Source organism: Pelodiscus sinensis, chromosome 5 (assembly GCF_052426305.1).
Source record: "Pelodiscus sinensis isolate ZL-2025 chromosome 5, ASM5242630v1, whole genome shotgun sequence".
NCBI lineage: Eukaryota > Metazoa > Chordata > Testudines > Trionychidae > Pelodiscus > Pelodiscus sinensis.
The window spans coordinates 72,023,111-72,041,793 of NC_143056.1; the positions used below are offsets into that span (position 1 = coordinate 72,023,111).

At 40.4% G+C, this 18,683-nt stretch overlaps 1 protein-coding gene across 3 annotated transcripts in view; it reads right to left on the reverse strand.

Annotated features, from left to right (window-relative positions):
- The window catches only part of PALS1 (protein associated with LIN7 1, MAGUK p55 family member), a 102,334-nt gene that overhangs the window by 22,480 nt on the left and 61,171 nt on the right, over positions 1 to 18,683 (reverse strand). For all 3 annotated transcript variants that reach the window (XM_075927394.2, XM_075927395.2, XM_075927396.2), the window contains 6 exons: positions 15,163 to 15,240; positions 12,384 to 12,530; positions 11,488 to 11,649; positions 9,771 to 9,848; positions 6,021 to 6,204; positions 4,293 to 4,364 (listed from right to left, as the gene is read on the reverse strand). In XM_075927394.2, the coding sequence (XP_075783509.1) occupies positions 4,293 to 4,364; positions 6,021 to 6,204; positions 9,771 to 9,848; positions 11,488 to 11,649; positions 12,384 to 12,530; positions 15,163 to 15,240 (721 nt within the window). The remainder of the gene's footprint in view (positions 1 to 4,292; positions 4,365 to 6,020; positions 6,205 to 9,770; positions 9,849 to 11,487; positions 11,650 to 12,383; positions 12,531 to 15,162; positions 15,241 to 18,683) is intronic.

Here is an 18,683-nt window from a genome sequence, read left to right on the forward strand (position 1 = left end):
GATGAAATTCCTCAGAGAGAGTATGAGGTTAATCTCTTGCAGCTCTACTTTGTATGAACTGAACGAATCCAAATAATCAGGATGGTCAAAGACAAGGTGAATGGTAAGAAGGTAAAAAATAATCTGACATCCTCCCAGGGGAAAATTTAAAACTCTTTGTTTCAGGAACTTCTGAAATCACAGCACTCATCGCCCACGTACAGTTGGAGTGAAGGTGGTGAAACAGAATTTAAGAGTGGAAATTTGGGATGTTATTCCAGTGGACATTTTGATTGGAAGTGATGTAATATCTGTGTCTCAAGTTCTTATTGTGGTAACTGGCAGTCGAAAGAGCACAGCCCAGAAGCCCCTTTGCTTAACTCAGGTGAGGAACATGCAGAGGGAACAGAATAGGACATTGTGACTGCACTGTAAGGAGGGGTACATTCCAGAGAGTGGGTGTCAGCAGAGTAGACGACTTATTTTCTCCATCACCTCAGGCACTTCCTGTCTGCCTGCTGCTCATCAACCACCCCCAGGCACCTCCCTCTAGCTGCCGAACAGTTGATGGGTGGCAGGTGCTGAGTGCTTCCTATTCTTTTCCCCAGGGTGCCTGAGCCTCTGAGCACCCATGGAGTCTGTGGCTATGACTGTCAGCTTCTTACACTTATGCAGACTTCAAATCAGCCAAAGGCAAGCAGCCTTTGTTAAAGAGCAAGACACAGACCATTCGGGAAGCAGTTCATTAATGCCCCTACAGAGGATAATAGGGGGAATGGGTTGGTTTGGTTTTTTTTAATGCAAAATGGTAGGATATACAGGTTGAAACTCTCTTAACCATGACTTTCTAGTCCAGCAAAATCTGTGGTCTGGACCAGAGAGTCCCACTGGAGGGTTAGCGCCCCGGAGCCCTGCAGGCTGGCAGGGCAGCGAGGCTTCCTGGCAGGGCTGCAGGAGCTCGGCTCAGAGGCTGCAGGGCTGCCCCCAGTGGCAGCATAAGCCACTGTGCAGTGGGAACCTGGCGCTCAGAGACAATGGGGCTACCTGGGGTAGGGCAGTGGGAGCTAACGGGGTAGAGGGACCAGCTGGGAGGGCAGCCAGTTGGACCAAGGCTGGAGGGGGATGGCAGCAGGAGGCCAGAAATGACCTCTCCTGGTCCAGCAAAATCCCTCATCCAGGACCGGTCAGGTCCCTAGTGTGCCAGACCAGAGTGGTCCAACCTGTATTGGGAAGCCCCAGCAGGAACAAACAAGGGCTGTGAGCATAGTTCCCTCTAAGATGCGTGCCTGTGTGGTCACACACAAAAAAATTCTTCTCCTACCTACCTCCTCTGCAGAGCTGCGCAGCAGCACTCACTTCCCTGCTGGAAGGTGAGTGGCGCAGTGGTTTCCTGCTCCCGCGGCAGCCATGAGGCTGACCTGGTGCGCTGCAGCTAAAGTGGTGCCCAGATAATATGCCATGCCATGCCTGCCACTCCCTAGGAAAGCCTCAGGTATTAGCCGTGCCAGCCGGAGACGGGTTTCCCAGTGGAGGCTGCAGGGAAAGCAATTGCTGCTCTCGCCACTAGGCAGCCCAGCCACCACGCACCCCCAGCACGCTCCAGGGCTCCCCTGCAGGGCACTGTGCCGTCACTGTCGGACCAGTGGGACAAAGAGGGGAGCCCGGCTGGCTGTGTGTCTGCAGCCTGCTGAGATGGAACCAGGTGCAGTGGAGGTGAGTGCAGCGCATTGCAGCCGAGCAAGACCTGCTGAGCAGGGAGGCGGCAGCAGCCTCCCCCGAGCAGCCATCAGGCAAAGCCACCTGCTTCAGACTGGAGGAGCTATGGCTGAGCAGCAGCACCTTTGTGCTGGGTGAGGACTCAGCTCACAAATATGAACTGCTCTTGTCATTAAAGGCCATTCACATTCTGTGGTCCCAGCCTGCCTCACTGCCTTGGGGGCTTTCAAACATGCCACAAAACAATTTCACTAGCGTAAAAGGGAAAGCATTTCCCTTTGTTCTCTCACCTTCACACTAACGGTTTTGCCCAATAGCCATGATGCCCCTCTGGGAGTAGCACAACAAGAGGGCTGACCACCCAGCTGGCAAAAATCAAGCCCTTCTAAGTTGCCTCAGAAGAGACAAAGTAAAGCTTGGTGACATTAAATAACTTGCCCCTTGCAAACAGCTTATCCTAGATGACTGGCAGGAAAATTGGCTTTGCAAGATCAGAAACCCGAGGATCGTACATCAAGGACAAGATATGACTTGACCAGGGCTTTGATCAAGTTCTGTGCCCCTATGTTAAAGATACAGGTGCAGTCCTTGCTAGACGTGCCATTAGGTCATGCTGCTCCGTGAGCTCTGGGCTGGGAACATTCCCAATTGGATTCCCCAGTCCCTTGGAAAAAGGATGAGATGCCACTGTGGGCACCCACCTCGCCTGCTTCAAACCTCCCTTTTCCCAGTCCCTGCTGCCCTGGTGCTGAGAATGACAGTGTCCTGTGCTCCAGGAGCGAAGTGGCACTTTGCCCTTCCCCTGGCACAAAGACCAGGGTGCACCAGATGGAATTGGCAGTGGTGTGAACACACACAGCATATGTACAGACAAGCAGAAGGGCTTTTCGTGGGGCTTGCTCTGAGTTCCACTGTTCTGTACACTCTGCCTGAAGTTCTGGTATTGGACAGACAGACAGAGATACTGGGTTGGACAGACTATTGATCTGAATTATTGTGGCAGCTCTTATCTATCTATGGATGGATGGATGGATGAATAGATGAGGTATGTAGAGAGAGAGAGAGAGACAGAGAGAGAGGTGGGAGAGGGGGATGGGAATGGATGGATGCATTTATCTTCACACACCCCATCCATCCAATCCTTATTTCTCTAGCAATAGATCTTCCCCCTTGTCTTGGGCCCAAGCTCAGGGAAGGACTTGCTGTTTCTCATCAGGCAGGAGATATGCAAATACAGATGTCAGTTTCCTTTTTAAATCTATGCCTCTCTCTGCCCAGGCTATACTCATATGGCTACTAAAAATTTTGTAGTATTAATTTTCTCTTTATTTGATTTCATATTAAATAAATAAGTCATGTACCTTGTTAATTATCCCTTGTTTTAGTATTTTGTGTGTGTGTGTGTGTGTGTGTGTGTGTGTGTGTCTATATATATATATATAGACACACACACACATACACACACACTCTCAAAATATATCTGTTAGTAACTGGCAGGCGCCACAGTGGCATACATCCACATAGGCACACATGAGCTAAACATTGGTGCACATAACAAAACTTACTCTGCTCATGGATGGAAAATCTTACAGGGAACATTGGCTGTGAGGAATGCCACAAACAGCTCCCAATGCCAAATAAGTCCATGGCAGTATTATTATATTTGTCCATATACTGGATGTCTAGGGGTAGAGAGAATATTTGAAGGGGTTCAGAATTTTTTTTTTTGTTGGCCTGGTATTATCCTAGCAGGAAAGGAATACTGTAAATCCTGCGATTTGTGCAAAAGTGGAAAAAGATTACAGGTTTCTGCAAAGAGACATTGCAACCATTACCTGTAAAGGGAGACATCGTCGATAGGATTGCCATGAACATCACTGATTCATTCCCTAAGCTCTTCAAAAATGAGAAAAAAAAATACATACTGGAGGTAGCTGACTTTGCTATCCCAGATACCCAGAGGTAGTAGCCAATACAGCGGCAGAAACAATGGCAACTGCACTCATTTTCACAGTTAGAATGGCTTTGTAAAGAACTACTGCTAGTTTGCGGTCACATTTCAAAATCCACGTATTTGCTGAACTGTGAAAAGGTATGGGCTAAGACAATTGAAGTCTGCCCTAGATGACCCAGGAACAAATGGATTAGTTCAAAGATTTAGTGGGACACTGAAATTCATGCTAAAAGCGTATGTACACAGAAAGGCAAGGGATTAGGACATGCAACTGCATTATCTATTGTTTGCTTACTGAGAAGTATTTCAAGAATTGACAGGGTTTGCCCCTTCAATCTATACAGAAGGAAGGTCAGAGGGGCCAATAGATCGAGTCAGATTCATGGGAAGGGAACAATGACTCAGAAGGGCAACCTGTAATTGAATTGGTATCTAAGTTCTGGGCAATGTTAAAATCCTTTATGGAGCTGGTACAGCATAACCTTGAAAGAAGCCATGCAGTATAAAAAGTATGGTATCACAAAAAAATATACATGTGTAAAAGCTCATGAAAGAGCTTCTGACACCAAAATATTACAGTCACCACCTGGATTAAATAAAAGTACAACAGTTACAGAATTTTTCCTTAGAATATATATTCAACCTGATTTCTCTGGCTCCTTGTCTTCTTCTATGGTTTGCTTCATTGCTTCTCTTTGCTGTTGAAAGCTCTTTCCTTAACATACAAAAAGGTACATTAAAAGCAGTTAGCATCAGGAAATAATTCCTATTTCCTTTTATAAGTGAGATGCCAGTTTTTTTTAATTTCTCATCATTACTCTATTATCATACTTTTCAATCTACCTAGGGCCAAGTGGAAGACACTATGCCACAAAGATCCAAAACAAGGAACAAAATATCATGCATACTTGAATTCTACGAGATTTATTATTTTTGGTTAAATAATATTTTATAACTTCAGTTTTACGATTATAGTTAACATATATAATAGTTACACAATGAAGTAAGAAGATGGTGAATTTGTGTGCAACGATGGTAACTGACTAAAGTGTATCCTTCAAAATATGGGATAGTTGGATGTACAACTAATGTACTTTTCAGCATGTGAAAGGCAGAGCATTTTATCTGCAGTTTGTTTGTAATGACCTAATTAAGCAAACAGACATATATGGTTAACTTTTCACAATGGTGCATATTGGGACCAAGCTGTATGACTTCTGCAAGCAACTTTTTAAAAAACATGTATTCTTTTTAGATATAGTTTTATGCTCAAATATACCAGTATTGTCATACACTTGGCAGGATCAATAAGTGCACCTGTGCACACACCACCATTTGCCTTAAGTATGTAATATAGGGAACAAACCATATTGTCAATGAGGATGATCCAATACATTTTTCCATCTTTATTGTGTATGATTCTTAAATGGAAGGATTCAGCTCTTTGAGAAATACCATAGAGACACTTATAAAATTAGAAAGGCTCTGTAGCATTCCCAACATACACCATTCAAAGAAGAGGAGTGTATCCTTGGTAACACTGAGCAATTTTGCTTGGAAGAGTGATTATAAAAGAGTAGCATTGTTTCTCAATCATTTTCATATTAAATGTACTCAGGTCTCAGGTAAAAAAAGTGGATATTTTGTACCTGTCCCCCTGCCCCGCAAATGAACACCAGCACTGCAAAATCAGCCTGGATTTAAAAGAATCAAATTGGGTTCCTTTGCAACTCATACAAACATTACAAAGTAATGAAGTCACACTTGTGAAACACCTGTCTTGAAATTATTTCTTGTTCATCTATTGCTTCCAATGGATTTGCATTGCATGGATGCAAGAAACAGGATCTTAATAACTGATGCTCTTGCTGATGCTCCAAAATGGAAGGTTTCAGTGACTGAAAATCCAATTTGTCTGAAGCTCCCAGCTGTTTGAAAAAGGAATTGCTCTATCTACAGCTCTGTTTTTACTGAGCCTAAATCTCCCCTCTCAGGTGGAGATAAAGTAAGCTGGGGTTATATTGCAGTGCTGCATAGCAGACAGCAGAGGAACTCAAAGGAAAAGAGAAAAAACTATGGTAGAATGATCAAATCTAATCAGTGATTGGCAGCCATATCAGTGAATGCCCATCTATGAGAAAATTAATACTTGCTTGCTAAGAAATAGGTAATTATTTTTGAATATGTAAATTCATTTCTGTATTACAAAACCATCACGGAGGTTCAAACAACAAATGAACATTTAACCAGATAACTTTCATGATATAAAAATCTCTTTCAAGACATTGCAATTGCTGTAGCGGGTTGTATTCCAAACAATGGCACCTCAAAACTACTGCACATCTGTGTTTTTGGGGACATTGCATTGTACCTGGGATAAGGCCTGCCAAAGGCTGATTGTCTTCATCTCCATCTCGGTAGGCCTGCCACCAGTTTGGATCTTCTTGGCTGATCACATGGAGTATATCTCCTTTTTGAAAAGACAGACCTAACTCTCGGCAAGGTACATAAGGATCATCAGAAGGATCATAGTCAAAATGTGCTTTCACGTGTATCTAGGAAACAAAAGATACAAAATTAAAAGTGAAAAATATTGAGTAATTCCAAGGTTTCATATTCCTAAAACATTCTCTCTCTGGCTGTGAAAAAAGGCAAAACAATTCTTGTCAAATTGGTACAACTTTATTTTCTTCACCACTATAACAAGTTGCAATTTCAATAGTTGAATATCTTGTATACAGGTATGGATGGGTCTACTTATGTGAGTAGTCCCATCCATACCTGCAGATACTGATTCAACTACTGAAATTGAAACTTGTATTGTAGTGAGGAAAATAAAGTTGTACCAATCTGAGGGAAGGTTAGAGACTGAAGATGAAGGCATGATAATACTTTCACCCAAACGACTATGCACCTGAAACACTGAGGTGAAATTGTTCAACCGAGTTACTCCAGTGAATGGAGTCACACATGGGTTTTAGTGGCACTTTTTAATTTAATTGCCTAGATTTGCTACTTAGTTTCTTAAAAGGGAAGAATGTTTATCTGTAGTTCTGCTTCTCTGAAGACACCATTATATGGGACTCCAATTCTGGTGTTAGCACTCCTTATCAAAAAGACTACACAATTCCCTTAGCTCATATTTTTTCCTCTGACTAGATACTGATTTAATTCCTTAAGATTCTGGAAGGGTCAGGGTTTTCCTGGCTTTATTGCTTATCAGGTTTTCACAAAGTGGCACAAATTGATGACTGTCTTTACCAAGAGGGTGTGAATTTTCTGAAGCATTTTTTTGTGATACCAAAAAAACAGATTATTCTTGGGCAGTGACAAAGTATTTCTGAATGCTGATTTAGTTGCTTCTCTGAACTGTGCTTGTGCCATGCGTCCAAGGTGACCACGGATTAGTAAGTGTAAAAAGCTTACAAGTTTGCTTCTAGTCATGATATTCTGCCAGGATACAGAAAGCAGCATGCTGGATACACATTCTGGAACTTCACGCCTTTTGCTGCATATAGGAACCAAACTAAAAACCACTCCATTTCTGCAGCTGACGATGCTGATCACCCTTGAGCTGAGATGCTTTGAAATCAGCGATAGATGGCTCAAAGAGAAACTTCTCCTTTGCATCTTTTTTATGGGGGCCACAAGGGACATGGGACAGGCCCAAGACACTAGCGTGCACCTTATTTTCCCACTCTTTACAGAGGCTTGCACACGCTCCCCAAAGAGGCTGTCTTTGGCAAATAACAAGGTCCTTGAGTTTCTTCTGATGGAAATTAGATATCTGCGGCCAAGCTGAAGAAATCCAATCAAAGCGGCAGCTTTTGCAGCCATATCTGCATTCATCAGACATAAGGCAAAGTTTATACCCTAATGGATAATTTCTTTGAATTCTTGGTAATTCTCTTTCAAGGCAAATAAATCAGGGTGAAGGCCTTCAACAGCTGCCATCTGCCACAAAGGCCTGGTTGAGCCAGGTGCATCAGTCACAAAGAATATGTGAGAAGGTGAAGCAGGATAAAGAATTAAGAGGTAAAAGTGTCAAGAAAAAGGATGAATAAAATTCAGGATACCCAAAGTGGCAGAGAACTGAAATGTATGCCAAAAATAAATGCAGCAAATAACTAACATTATAGCAAATGAAATTGAGGCCATCTAAGTGGACAGTTTGAAGCACTGGAGAATGTACTGCAGCACAGTGCTAAATGTCACAAAGCATAAAACCCAGGTGTCAGCCAAAGTTAATAAGGAATTTAACAAGTATAAAATATACACCTGATCTTATAATAACCACACAGTCACAGCAGGGAGTTTCTTCTCTAGGTGTGGTCAAGAGGAAACTGGCCTAGGCAGAAGTATAAATCGTCAGTATAGTATGTGGCACTGCTATTTCTCTACAGGGTCAAAAATTACTTTACTAATGGAATTGTGTCAGCTTTGTGTTAAAGAAGGCAAAAGGAAACTAGTGGGCTTGTCAGAGGAGAGTCACAGTCATTGGCAGGATAGTTGACTGGTCTGATCCAGTCTCCAAGCTGCAAACAGTTTGAAAGTCCACTGTGATAGATTATGGACTTCAGTATGATGAAAATCATGCCTCTATGTAGTTAAGGGAGTTTACCAAAGTAACATTAGTCACAGTTACGTGCTTTCATGTGCATCTAGGAAATGAGAGCTGCTGCTGCATCATCTTCCATTATAGAACTACTTTTCACTACATAAAAATTTAAATAGGAATAACAGTCCCAGAATATATACAGTAGTTCCCTAAAAAGGGTGTGGAGAAAAGAGAACATACTCTCCTTTTACACAATGTGAAAATGCAGTCATTGCCTATTTTTATGAAGGCAAATAAAATCCTAAGAAGCAGTATTGGATGTGCAGTGGAACCTGGTTATAGTCCAATAATTTGGGGGGTGGAGGGGGGGGGGGGGTAGGGAAGAGACAACTTGATTAGTAGCAGAGATTTGGGACAAGCTGAATTAGTTTTCAACACAGTAGTGGCTAAATGTAAGAAACAAATTAACAGATTATAAATTATAAAGCCAGATAGGACTGCTATGATCATCTAGTTTCCTGCATATCACAGGCCACAGGACTTCTGTGAATTAATTCCTTTTTGGAAAACATTCAATACGAGTTAAAAATTGCCAATGATGGAGAATCCACCACAGTGCTTGGTAGACTGTTCCAATGGCTGATAATCGTGTTCAATTTTTTTAAACCTCATTTCCAATCTGAATTTATCTAGCTTCAACATCTAGCCATTAGATCTTACTATCCCCTTTTCTGCTAGAGTGAACAGCCCATTACCAATTTTTTGTTCCTCATGTTGGTGCTTCTAACTAAAGCTGTAAGTCTGTCACAGAGGTTAAGGAAATCAAAATTCCATTATGTTCTGGGCCCTCAGTGACTTCTGCAAGAGCCGCCTGAACAGCTCAATCAGTCCCTGAGCCAGATGCATAGGCTGCTGCTGGAGTAGTCTCTGGCCACCACCTCCCAAACCCCACAGCAGCAGGAGTTGGGGGGTGAGGAGAGGGGAGTACTTAGAACTGGGGCAGAGGATTGAGGGCACAAGAGGGGGTTAAGCTCCTGGCAGTGCTTACTTTGGGAGGCTCCCAGGAAGCGGTAACATATCCTTCCATTGGCTGCTAGGCAGAGGTGTGGCCAGGTAGCTCTGTGTGCTATCTCTGCCCACAGGCACCATCACTGCAGTTCCCTTGGCCATGCTTCCACCTAGGAACATATTGCTGATTCCGGAATTTGCATGGAGCCTGAAAAACTGCTTATTTTCTAATTTTTTTGCTATGAAATTTTAGTTTGGAATGACTTTGCTAGTGCTTTTTATGCAGCCTGTGGTAAAACTAGGCAAATATCCAGATGAGTTGATGTACGCCCTAGAAGATCTCTTTGCATCCATTGGGGTTCAGGACCCCTTGTTGAGAACCACTGCCTGAGGCTGTCTCCTGTGATCATTTTCAACAGTTGTTACTCAAAGCTAATATTAATCTTCAAGATGTAAATCAATTTCTTTGGTTTCACCCTGTAAAATGATGTTCAGAAAACCTTTGTAAGCTCCAGGTGAAAAACAACGGTTGTACAATTAACAAATTTCACTTACAACTGTCTCTTTGGCAGGAGGTGGCTTGCTCTGTTGACTGGGTATCAGCACAAATGTCAGAGTGCCATGCATGTCAGCCTGTAACAAAAACAAGACTCCAGTACTCTACAGCATAAATACCTGTTTTGGTAAACAATGTTTTTTCTCAAAGTGCAATACAAACTCCAATGAAACCCAATCCCTACAATCAAATGTGTCATTAAATATCACTGTGTGGGTTAAGATTTATATTAATCCTAATAGAGAGAGAGAGAGAGATATATATATATCACACACTCACACTCACACACACACACACACACACGAAATGTGGCATAGTGGGAAAGACTAAGAACTTGATGATCTCCAGATGATGGAAGCCAAGAAAGCTTGGCTGTGCATATAAACTGCTTTCTCCATACAAGTTTAAAAGGAAAATATGGGGGAATTGGAGAGCAAGGATTACAATTCTGCCATATTGTTCTCATTGGTTAATAAGTTCGTCAATACACTGCCACAGCTTGGGGCCAGGTGAAAAGTGCCTCTCCATAGCCACTACATTTCCAATGGACTCAGCAAGGAGAGGGATGCATGTCCCCTTGCTGGGGCAGGTCTAGGTTCTTCTGTCCCGTGCTCCCCAGACAGAGCGGGGAATGCAGCAATCTGTGTACTTTCCTCTTGCTCCCCGACGAAGGGGAATAGCAATGTTCCGGTAGGAATTGGGGTGGAGGGAGGAAAGCACCAGCTCCTCTACCTTTCCTAAAGGACACCAAAGGGTTGGGAGGATTCGGGTTGGGGCCGTCCCAGATCAGGGATGGGAGGAAATGCCCCCAGCCAGCTCTTTTCACTTGCCTGGTGATGTTGTCTCTTTTCTATATGCTTTTTGAGGAAGAAATCCCATTCCAGGCACATCCTATTTTCCTGGCACAACCAAATCCTCACCTTGTTTCAGTTTAATAAAAGGATGCTGTATAACAGATTTAGTGGTCTTAGCTCTTACCGTTTAGGAGTTCTTGAACAGACAGACACATGGACAGACACAAACACTCTCAAATACATAGTAGATGTTTCTAATTATAAGTGTAAGCAGATTGCTTGCTTATACTGACATATAAATATTATATCACTAATAGGTAAAATATATAATTGTTAAACATTTATGTGGTGCTCAATCCTATTAAAAAAAAGTCAGAAAAGTCCTTGCCCTCAACAGCTGATGTATTTAAGATCTCAATCTTGTAAAGACTTAACACACATTTCAATTTATACATCACCTAGTTTCACGGATTTTAACATGTCAACTCATAGCGCTTGAAGAAAGGAAAGACACAAAATACTGGTCTTAAATCAGGTCTGGTGTGCAATGCTATCATGTTCGTCAATGCTGCTTGGAGGCAGAACCATTTAAGGCTGAGGTGAGTAATGCTGAAGAGAAAGACCATAGAGTATCCTAAGGTAGGGGAGACTGATGTACTGAGTGCTTGCACTTCTGAGAATAGAAGCCTACTGAAGATATCTGACCACTGAGATCTGGAGAATCTGAAGGACTGCTTTCTTCAGATAACCATTTTCATACCTCTTACAACACTGCTTTGTCAAACACATTCTTAATTAAAGTTAACTATTTAAAACTACTGGATATGTGGATCCAACTTTTTCCAAAATGAAGGAGTGGCACTTTAAAAGGTCTGACAGCAAATATTCTTTGCAATGGGGGTGGGATTGGAAGATCACTTACCAGCAAGTCAAAAACTTCATTTACATCTTTTCCACGAATCTCAATGCCATTAATCTCCAAAACTTCATCCCCTTCGTGCAATAACCCACTTTTCTCTGCAGCTCCTCCTTTCACTATTCGGCTAATAATGACAGAATCCATTTCATTGCGTACTGTAGCACCCTATATAATGGCAAATAAGCAGAACTTCAAACAAGTATGAAATTCATAGATATATACTGCAAATATTTTCAACCCTGGCACAAAACATTCATATGCTACCAATTAAAAACATAGAACACCTCTAAAACTTTGACTTAATAGATTTTCAGTTCTTAAAAGCAGAAAGAGGAACTTCTGCTTAACAGTTATTAAATTTGAGTTGTACATTATGACAGATGAATGTTTAAACAACTTTTCCCAAATGTTTATGAAGATGATCAAAACAGGAACAGAATAAAAGTAAAAAATGCAGTTGTTAGCACAAGGATTAAAACTCAGTTTCAGCAAACATTGAGATACTACCTTCTTTAGGAAACCCTTCCTTGACTTTTCAATAGATAGACAACGGACTATGCTCTCAACTGAAGCAACTTAGGTTTCAGTATTAAAGTTAATATATTCTCAGCCATAAATATCTGTCATTTCAGGAATATCAATTTTTATTATCGCTCAACTTTTAAATAGCATATACATTTTTAAATTTTATTTTATCAAAGACCTGCAAAAGAGGGTGGGTGGGAGTTTGTGTAATATTTCATCTATAAAGTGACAACACCTCTCAACTTTTAAAATAAGGTCTGAATACATGACAACTTCACCCACAAAGGAGTTTGGAAGAGCAAAAGTAAATTGGACAGTTCTAGGCTCATTTTCTTTCAGAACAAGGGATTTGCTGTCAGAGTAAGAATACTTACCAATGGAATATCTCGAGCCTTTTCTATGCGAACTATTTTCACAGTCTCCCCACCATACAGGCCAATGTTTTCATAGACCTTTTCATTTGTCACTGGCTCTGGCTGCATTTCTTGCTCTGCAACCTTATCATGTGCTAATAAAAGTGCCTAGTGTTAAAACAGACAATGCAGTTTAAGGAAATCATGCCGTTGATACTTACATGAAACACAACAGAAATTCATTAATTTGTACTAATTAGGATATCCATTAAAACCTAACAAATTGTGCAAATTATATGGCAAACAAATTAAAAAATCCTAAGGATGATCTATCACAATAGCATGGTTACTTACGGTTTAATTATACTAATTTATACTGACAGTCAGATATATTCCACAGATGCAGAATTCAGATTTGCTGAGAAAGTGTGCTTCAGAATCTTAGTTTTAAAAAAGTTAACATTCTAGCTCTTATGATTAAGAACATAAGAACAGTCACACTGGGCCAGATTATCTAGCCCAGTACAGATAGTCCCCAACTTACGAACGAGTTACATACCAAGCACATGGTCGTAACTCAATGTGTTCGTAAATCGGACCCCATTCATTTAAATGGGACCGAGCTGTAAGCATGGATCGCCGTTCATAAGTCGGGGCTGCACTTAATGGGAGGTTGGTCGTAAGTGAGGCTGGTCATACATCGATGTGTTTGTAAGTCGGGGACTACCTGTATCTTCTTTTCTGATGGTGGCCAACGCCAGGTACTTCAGAGGGAATGAAAAGAATGGTAAGTCATCCCGTTACCCATTACCCATTCCCACCTTCTGGCAAACAGGGCAGGGATGCGCTTCACAGCATGATTTTACATCCTTGCCAATCACTTATGGACCTATTCTTCATGAACTTAATTAGTTCTTTTTTGAACTCTGTCACAATCTTAGCCTCCATAACATCTTCAAAGAGTTCCAGAAGATGACTGTGCATCGTGTGAAGAAATATCTCTTTATGATTTTAAACTTGCTGCCTATTAATTTAATTTGGTGACTCCACGTTCTTATGTTATATGAGAAGTAAATAATGCTTTCTTTTAAAATCATGACTGGTGTAGAGAAAGTAGACTTCTATTGTATTCTCTGGTAGTTGTCTCTCTTCCAAGCTATAAAGTCCTAGTATTCTTAATCTCTTCTCATATGGAAGCTGTTCCATACCACCAATCATTTTTGTTTCCTTTTCTACACCTTTACCAATTCTAGTATATCCTTTTCAAGATGGGGCAACCAGATCCGCATGTAGTATTCAAAATATGGGCACATCATGGAGTTATATAGAGGCAATATACATTCTGTTAGCTTTGGACTGATGATGTACACTGATGGGAATTTTCAGAGAACTATCCATGAGTGTTCCGAGATCTCTTTCTTGAGTAGTAACAGCTAATTTAGACCACATTTTTTATATGTATAGGATCATGTGTTCAAACATGCACTACTTTGCATTTACCAACACTGAATTTCACCTTCCATTTTGTTGCTCAGTTACACAATTTTGTGAGATGATTGCAATAACCTGAAAAACAAGAACTAAATGCAAACTAATATAGTGCTGTCTTCAAGAGTTTGCTGATAGCATGAATGAATGGCTCTGAGGAGTCTCAATACTCCATCTGAGTTAACATTTTAAATCTAAAACCTGAAGATGACAACATAGTCAATCTGCATCTTACTGAACACATATGCTGATAATATACAATAAAATGATTTTGTCTCGAACAAAAACAAGGGATGCTATACTGATTATATTCATTTTCATATACAATTAAATACACCACCTCTAATTTTAACATTTGAAGCTGTCATTGTATTTTGATTATTTCCGCTGAAGCACTGCAGAATTAAATGCAGTTTTAAATGCACAGGGGCTTTTTCAGATTATGCTATTAAATACATTTTTTTTAAAACGTAGTGGGCCTCAGTATAGCAGTCCACTATTAAATCTTTGCCAAGAATTGTAGAAGAAGTGGTTTTAGTTATAAGTTGCAAGCAATGCACATTAACCACATTCTTTTGTAATGGACAACTATAAATTTCACCAGCTGTCAAGTCTTGTTTGTACAGTAATGATATATGTTGAAATTTATGCCTATGGTTTCAGACTCCCCCAGCTCCCAAATCACTTTTTGGTGGATGGGTGGAGGGAGAGAGCTGGGAAGGAAAAAGAACATTTTCCCAATAAGATCCTGCTCCAGAGCCTCCAAGCTCCAGCAGTTAGCCCAAAGGAACAACAAAGATTTCCCCAACAGCCAAATGCAGAAAAGCATAATTACACTAAGTCAGGGCCTCCTAACTCCCAATACTTCCATAACACCTCCACGCCACCAAAAGCACAAAACCTTTTTTTTTTTTAAATCCATCTGAACTCTGGACATTGTTTTGCATTTGATGAATGACTGTTCAACTTCTCCTAGCTGCTTCCTAGCATAGGTCCTCTCTGTTGCCAGCCTCACACTCCCTTTCCATATGCCCTTATCTCCCTTTTGGGCTTTGTATATTATTAAGTACACCTGAAAACTGGTGGCACTGAATCCCAAGTGTGCATTGCATTTTAGTGTTGTGTTATTAGTAACAAAATTTTCATTTTTCCATCACGTCGAAATTTTCCATATATACTAGGAACACTCATTATTTAGCCTTAAGAAATAAATTCAAACCAGTGTTTTTAAAGTATATGCAAGAAATACATAAAACATTTTTTTAAATCTACATGGTACAGACTATGCAGTATCAGCTTTGTCTAGTTTTACCTGAATGTGAGGGGCATTCAGCAATGCACTAAGCTCCTGCCCATCTTTCTGGTGACTGGGTTTCAAAACACACTGTACCTAAAAGAGACCAAACAGTGAAAATCTGCTTTGCATAGCAAGCTAACTTAGCTCTGACTACATTAAAGAATCTTTAAAGAAAAAAATTGAATATAACTATTTTATTGAAACAAAGCAAATCCATGTATCTGTTACTCTGCATCCATACATGTATATAAAACTCATAAGAAATAACACATTTATTAAATGAAAATACATGAACTATTCTAACATCATATCAGAACTGTTTCTCTCTACATAAACCAAGACAACTGATGGGAAATAGGCTGCCACAGGGAATGAAAGACAGATTAAGATCTGTAAAAGAAGGGCAATCTTAAAAAAATGAACACATGCCCTCAAAAAGGTAGCCTATTTATCAAATAACAGCATACCATTATAGAACTTTTTGAGGTATCCATTTGGGCGACTAATGAGTTACACAGTTCCAGATCATTAATGTATTCAACTGCTTAGACTCCTTTTCCCTAGGAGTGGAAGATGGTATCACTTTGTCCAAACTGCTGTTTCCACTGGCAACAGAAAAAATCAATGATTCCCTCAGACCCATCACAGAGTAATCAAACTTCCACAGCTAGCTCTGAAAAATCCCTGCCCTTTTCTTCTGCAACTCAGGATGTCAAAAAGCTTAAGATTACTTGGAAACACTGCCAAAAGTCTATGTAAATTTCACACCATCGGAACAACCAGGTTCTGATCTGCCATTGCTCAGAGGGAAAGATGAAGCAGTAAGGACACACTTATCTGGTGAGGAGGCGGAAGGGGATTCCTGGTCTCATCCTCCTCTGAGAACATACAAAGATATGGGTTTAGAAGCGCCGATGACCTCAGAAAAACCAGGAAAAGTGACTGAAATGTCCCTTTTTTAGGATGAAGAGCCTTCTCTCTTCCAATTTTTGGGATATTCTTTTATTCTCTAATCTTGATGACTTAACAGAAGGTTATGGAATGGACATGAGCAAGCACTTGAAGATGGATGGGTGTTTCTTCACGATCAAATCCATCATGAGTTGGATCTGACACCCGCTCTAAACCTAAGGAGTTTATATAAAACTAAAAAAAAATTTATAATACAAAGAACTTCCTTCAATTATATAATTCTGTTTTTTAATTTGAGGCTTTTTCCTAAGCCACTGCATGATGCGTCTATGGAATGGACAGGTTTCTATAATGCTACATCTGTCATAAATGGGGGCTGTTAGTTTGGGCAAGTTTCTGTTGCCCCAAATGAAGACTCACAGACATTACTATTTCAAAAAGATTTCATAGTCATAATTCCTATAGAGTGGTTTAATGAAGGCAGTGTCGGAAATTAAGTTCATCCTGCCCCCCAAGTACCATGTCTACCAACCTGGCCCATCCAGGCAGGGTTTTTTTTTGTGTCCATTGTATTATTCTTAATTCATATTGGATTTCTTTTTTAAATATCTTATTAGTTCTCTAAGAGCTTTTATTATATGCATTCTGGTGAAATAATAAATTTCTCTTGTGCCGATCAGGTGTGTTGTACAATCTGTCAGATTACTATGCTATTGATGGCAGTAACTTCTACAGCGTGAACAACTGTTTAGCTGCTAGCAATGCTCCCAGAGAGGCAGCTTTTCCCTAGGAGCAGATTTGGCAAGGGCTGACAGCACTGCTCTCAATGGGGAGGCTTCAGGAGCCGCTTCCTCCGGAGTGAGGCCAGCAAGATTGCTGACCCTGATCCCTGGGAGCCACAGTATGTAATCTGTGGGAGGAGGGCTAAGCCCAGCAGGGCTGGAGCAGCCCCCTGCCCAGGATGGGTGGGGAGCTGCTACCAGTCCCTGCTAGTGAATCACAACTGGTAAGCCTCACCCGTTAAGGTTAATGAGTTTACCAGTTAACCTTTTATTTCTGTACAGGCAGTCCCCGGGTTACGTACAAGATAGGGACTGTAGGTTTGTTCTTAAATTGAATTTGTATGTAAGTCGGAACTGGTACATATTGTAGGGGAAACTCTAGCCAAACATTTCTCCAGAGCTCAGTTTTATTCTCCCACACCTCACTTCCCTCTGTCCTTTATTCTCAAGCTAAGGTGTCTGCTGAGAAAAGCCGCTCCGCATCTCCCTGGTCTGCTGGGGGGAAGCAGCAAGTGCAGGGTTGCCTCACCCCATTTGTAAGTAGGGATCCGATGTAAGTCGGATCCATGTAACCCGGGGACTGCCTGTACTGTGAACATGCGGCAAGAGTAACTTTTTATTAGCTTCTTCATTGCAGGGGCTTAGTTTTGTAGTTAATAAATTAACATCTGTCACATTATTCTTCCACCCCATAAATTCTTCGCAAAAAATCTGTCATAATAAAATCACTCTACCAATAAAGATTTAGTCCTGTTTGTAAGATAGTAGACGAAACATCTAATTTGAGCTCAAATAGCTGCAGCAAAATTATAAATGTACATGCCACATTACAGAACACTTTTAGAGTCAACATTTCAAATGCTGAATAGTTTATAAAAAAACCAGCAACTTATCTTAACTTCCATATTAATGTAATCTTATTTAATATGGAATGTGCACATTTTTATATTAAACATGTTGTAAGTTTTCAGTTAAGCCCAATGTTGGTCTAACTTCATTGTTTACATATATTTGGTCTTGCAAAAAAAAAAAAAAAAAAATTAAACGTCTAAGTGCTTCAAAGATTGAAAATTCATCCCATGTAAACAGACTCAACTTGAGTTTAACTAGTCCAGCTTTAGAGAGAGTTCTTGCTAATGTGCTCTTTCAGATGGTCTTGTATGCCAAAAAATTAAAAACTGTAATGAACGCCGAATCAAATGCTGTTTCAGCATGAACATTTAAAAATGATCATGTTCTTCTAATCCTGGCCCCTATTTTTGTCAAGTTTAACTGACTTTAAAATCTATTTAATTACATTTGATGTTTAACATTTTTATTCAAGAGTCAGAGTGCATCAAATTATTTTAGGGAGTTAATCTCCACAAAAATTCCTCATGCCTGCATGCTTTACTCAGCCTTTTAATTAAATGAAAGTGTCTAAAAAGATAAATCATAAGTTTTTGCTGCCTTGCTATCAGAGTTACATATTTGTTCATGCTAACACTGCAGTTGAACTGCTAAAACAATGCAATTATGTAAAATGTCCTGAAAGATAAAACCAATAGTCCATTTCAACTCTTTAAGGATTGCAAATTTAATATAACAGTGAAGACGCACTAACCAAATTTTGACAGCAATTTCAATTCACTCACAATGTCTATACAATAAGTGTGCACTCAATTGCTTAAAGAGTAATCCAAAATATGTACAATGTAGCAGATAAGCGTACCAGAGCAATCCGACTTTTTTCCATTTCCAATTTGTAATTTTAACCATGAATTAATGCAATGCACAATGGAGTGCATACTTATGCTGTTCTTCCACTCCGAGAAAACCTTAGGGTAGGTACAGCAGTTATGA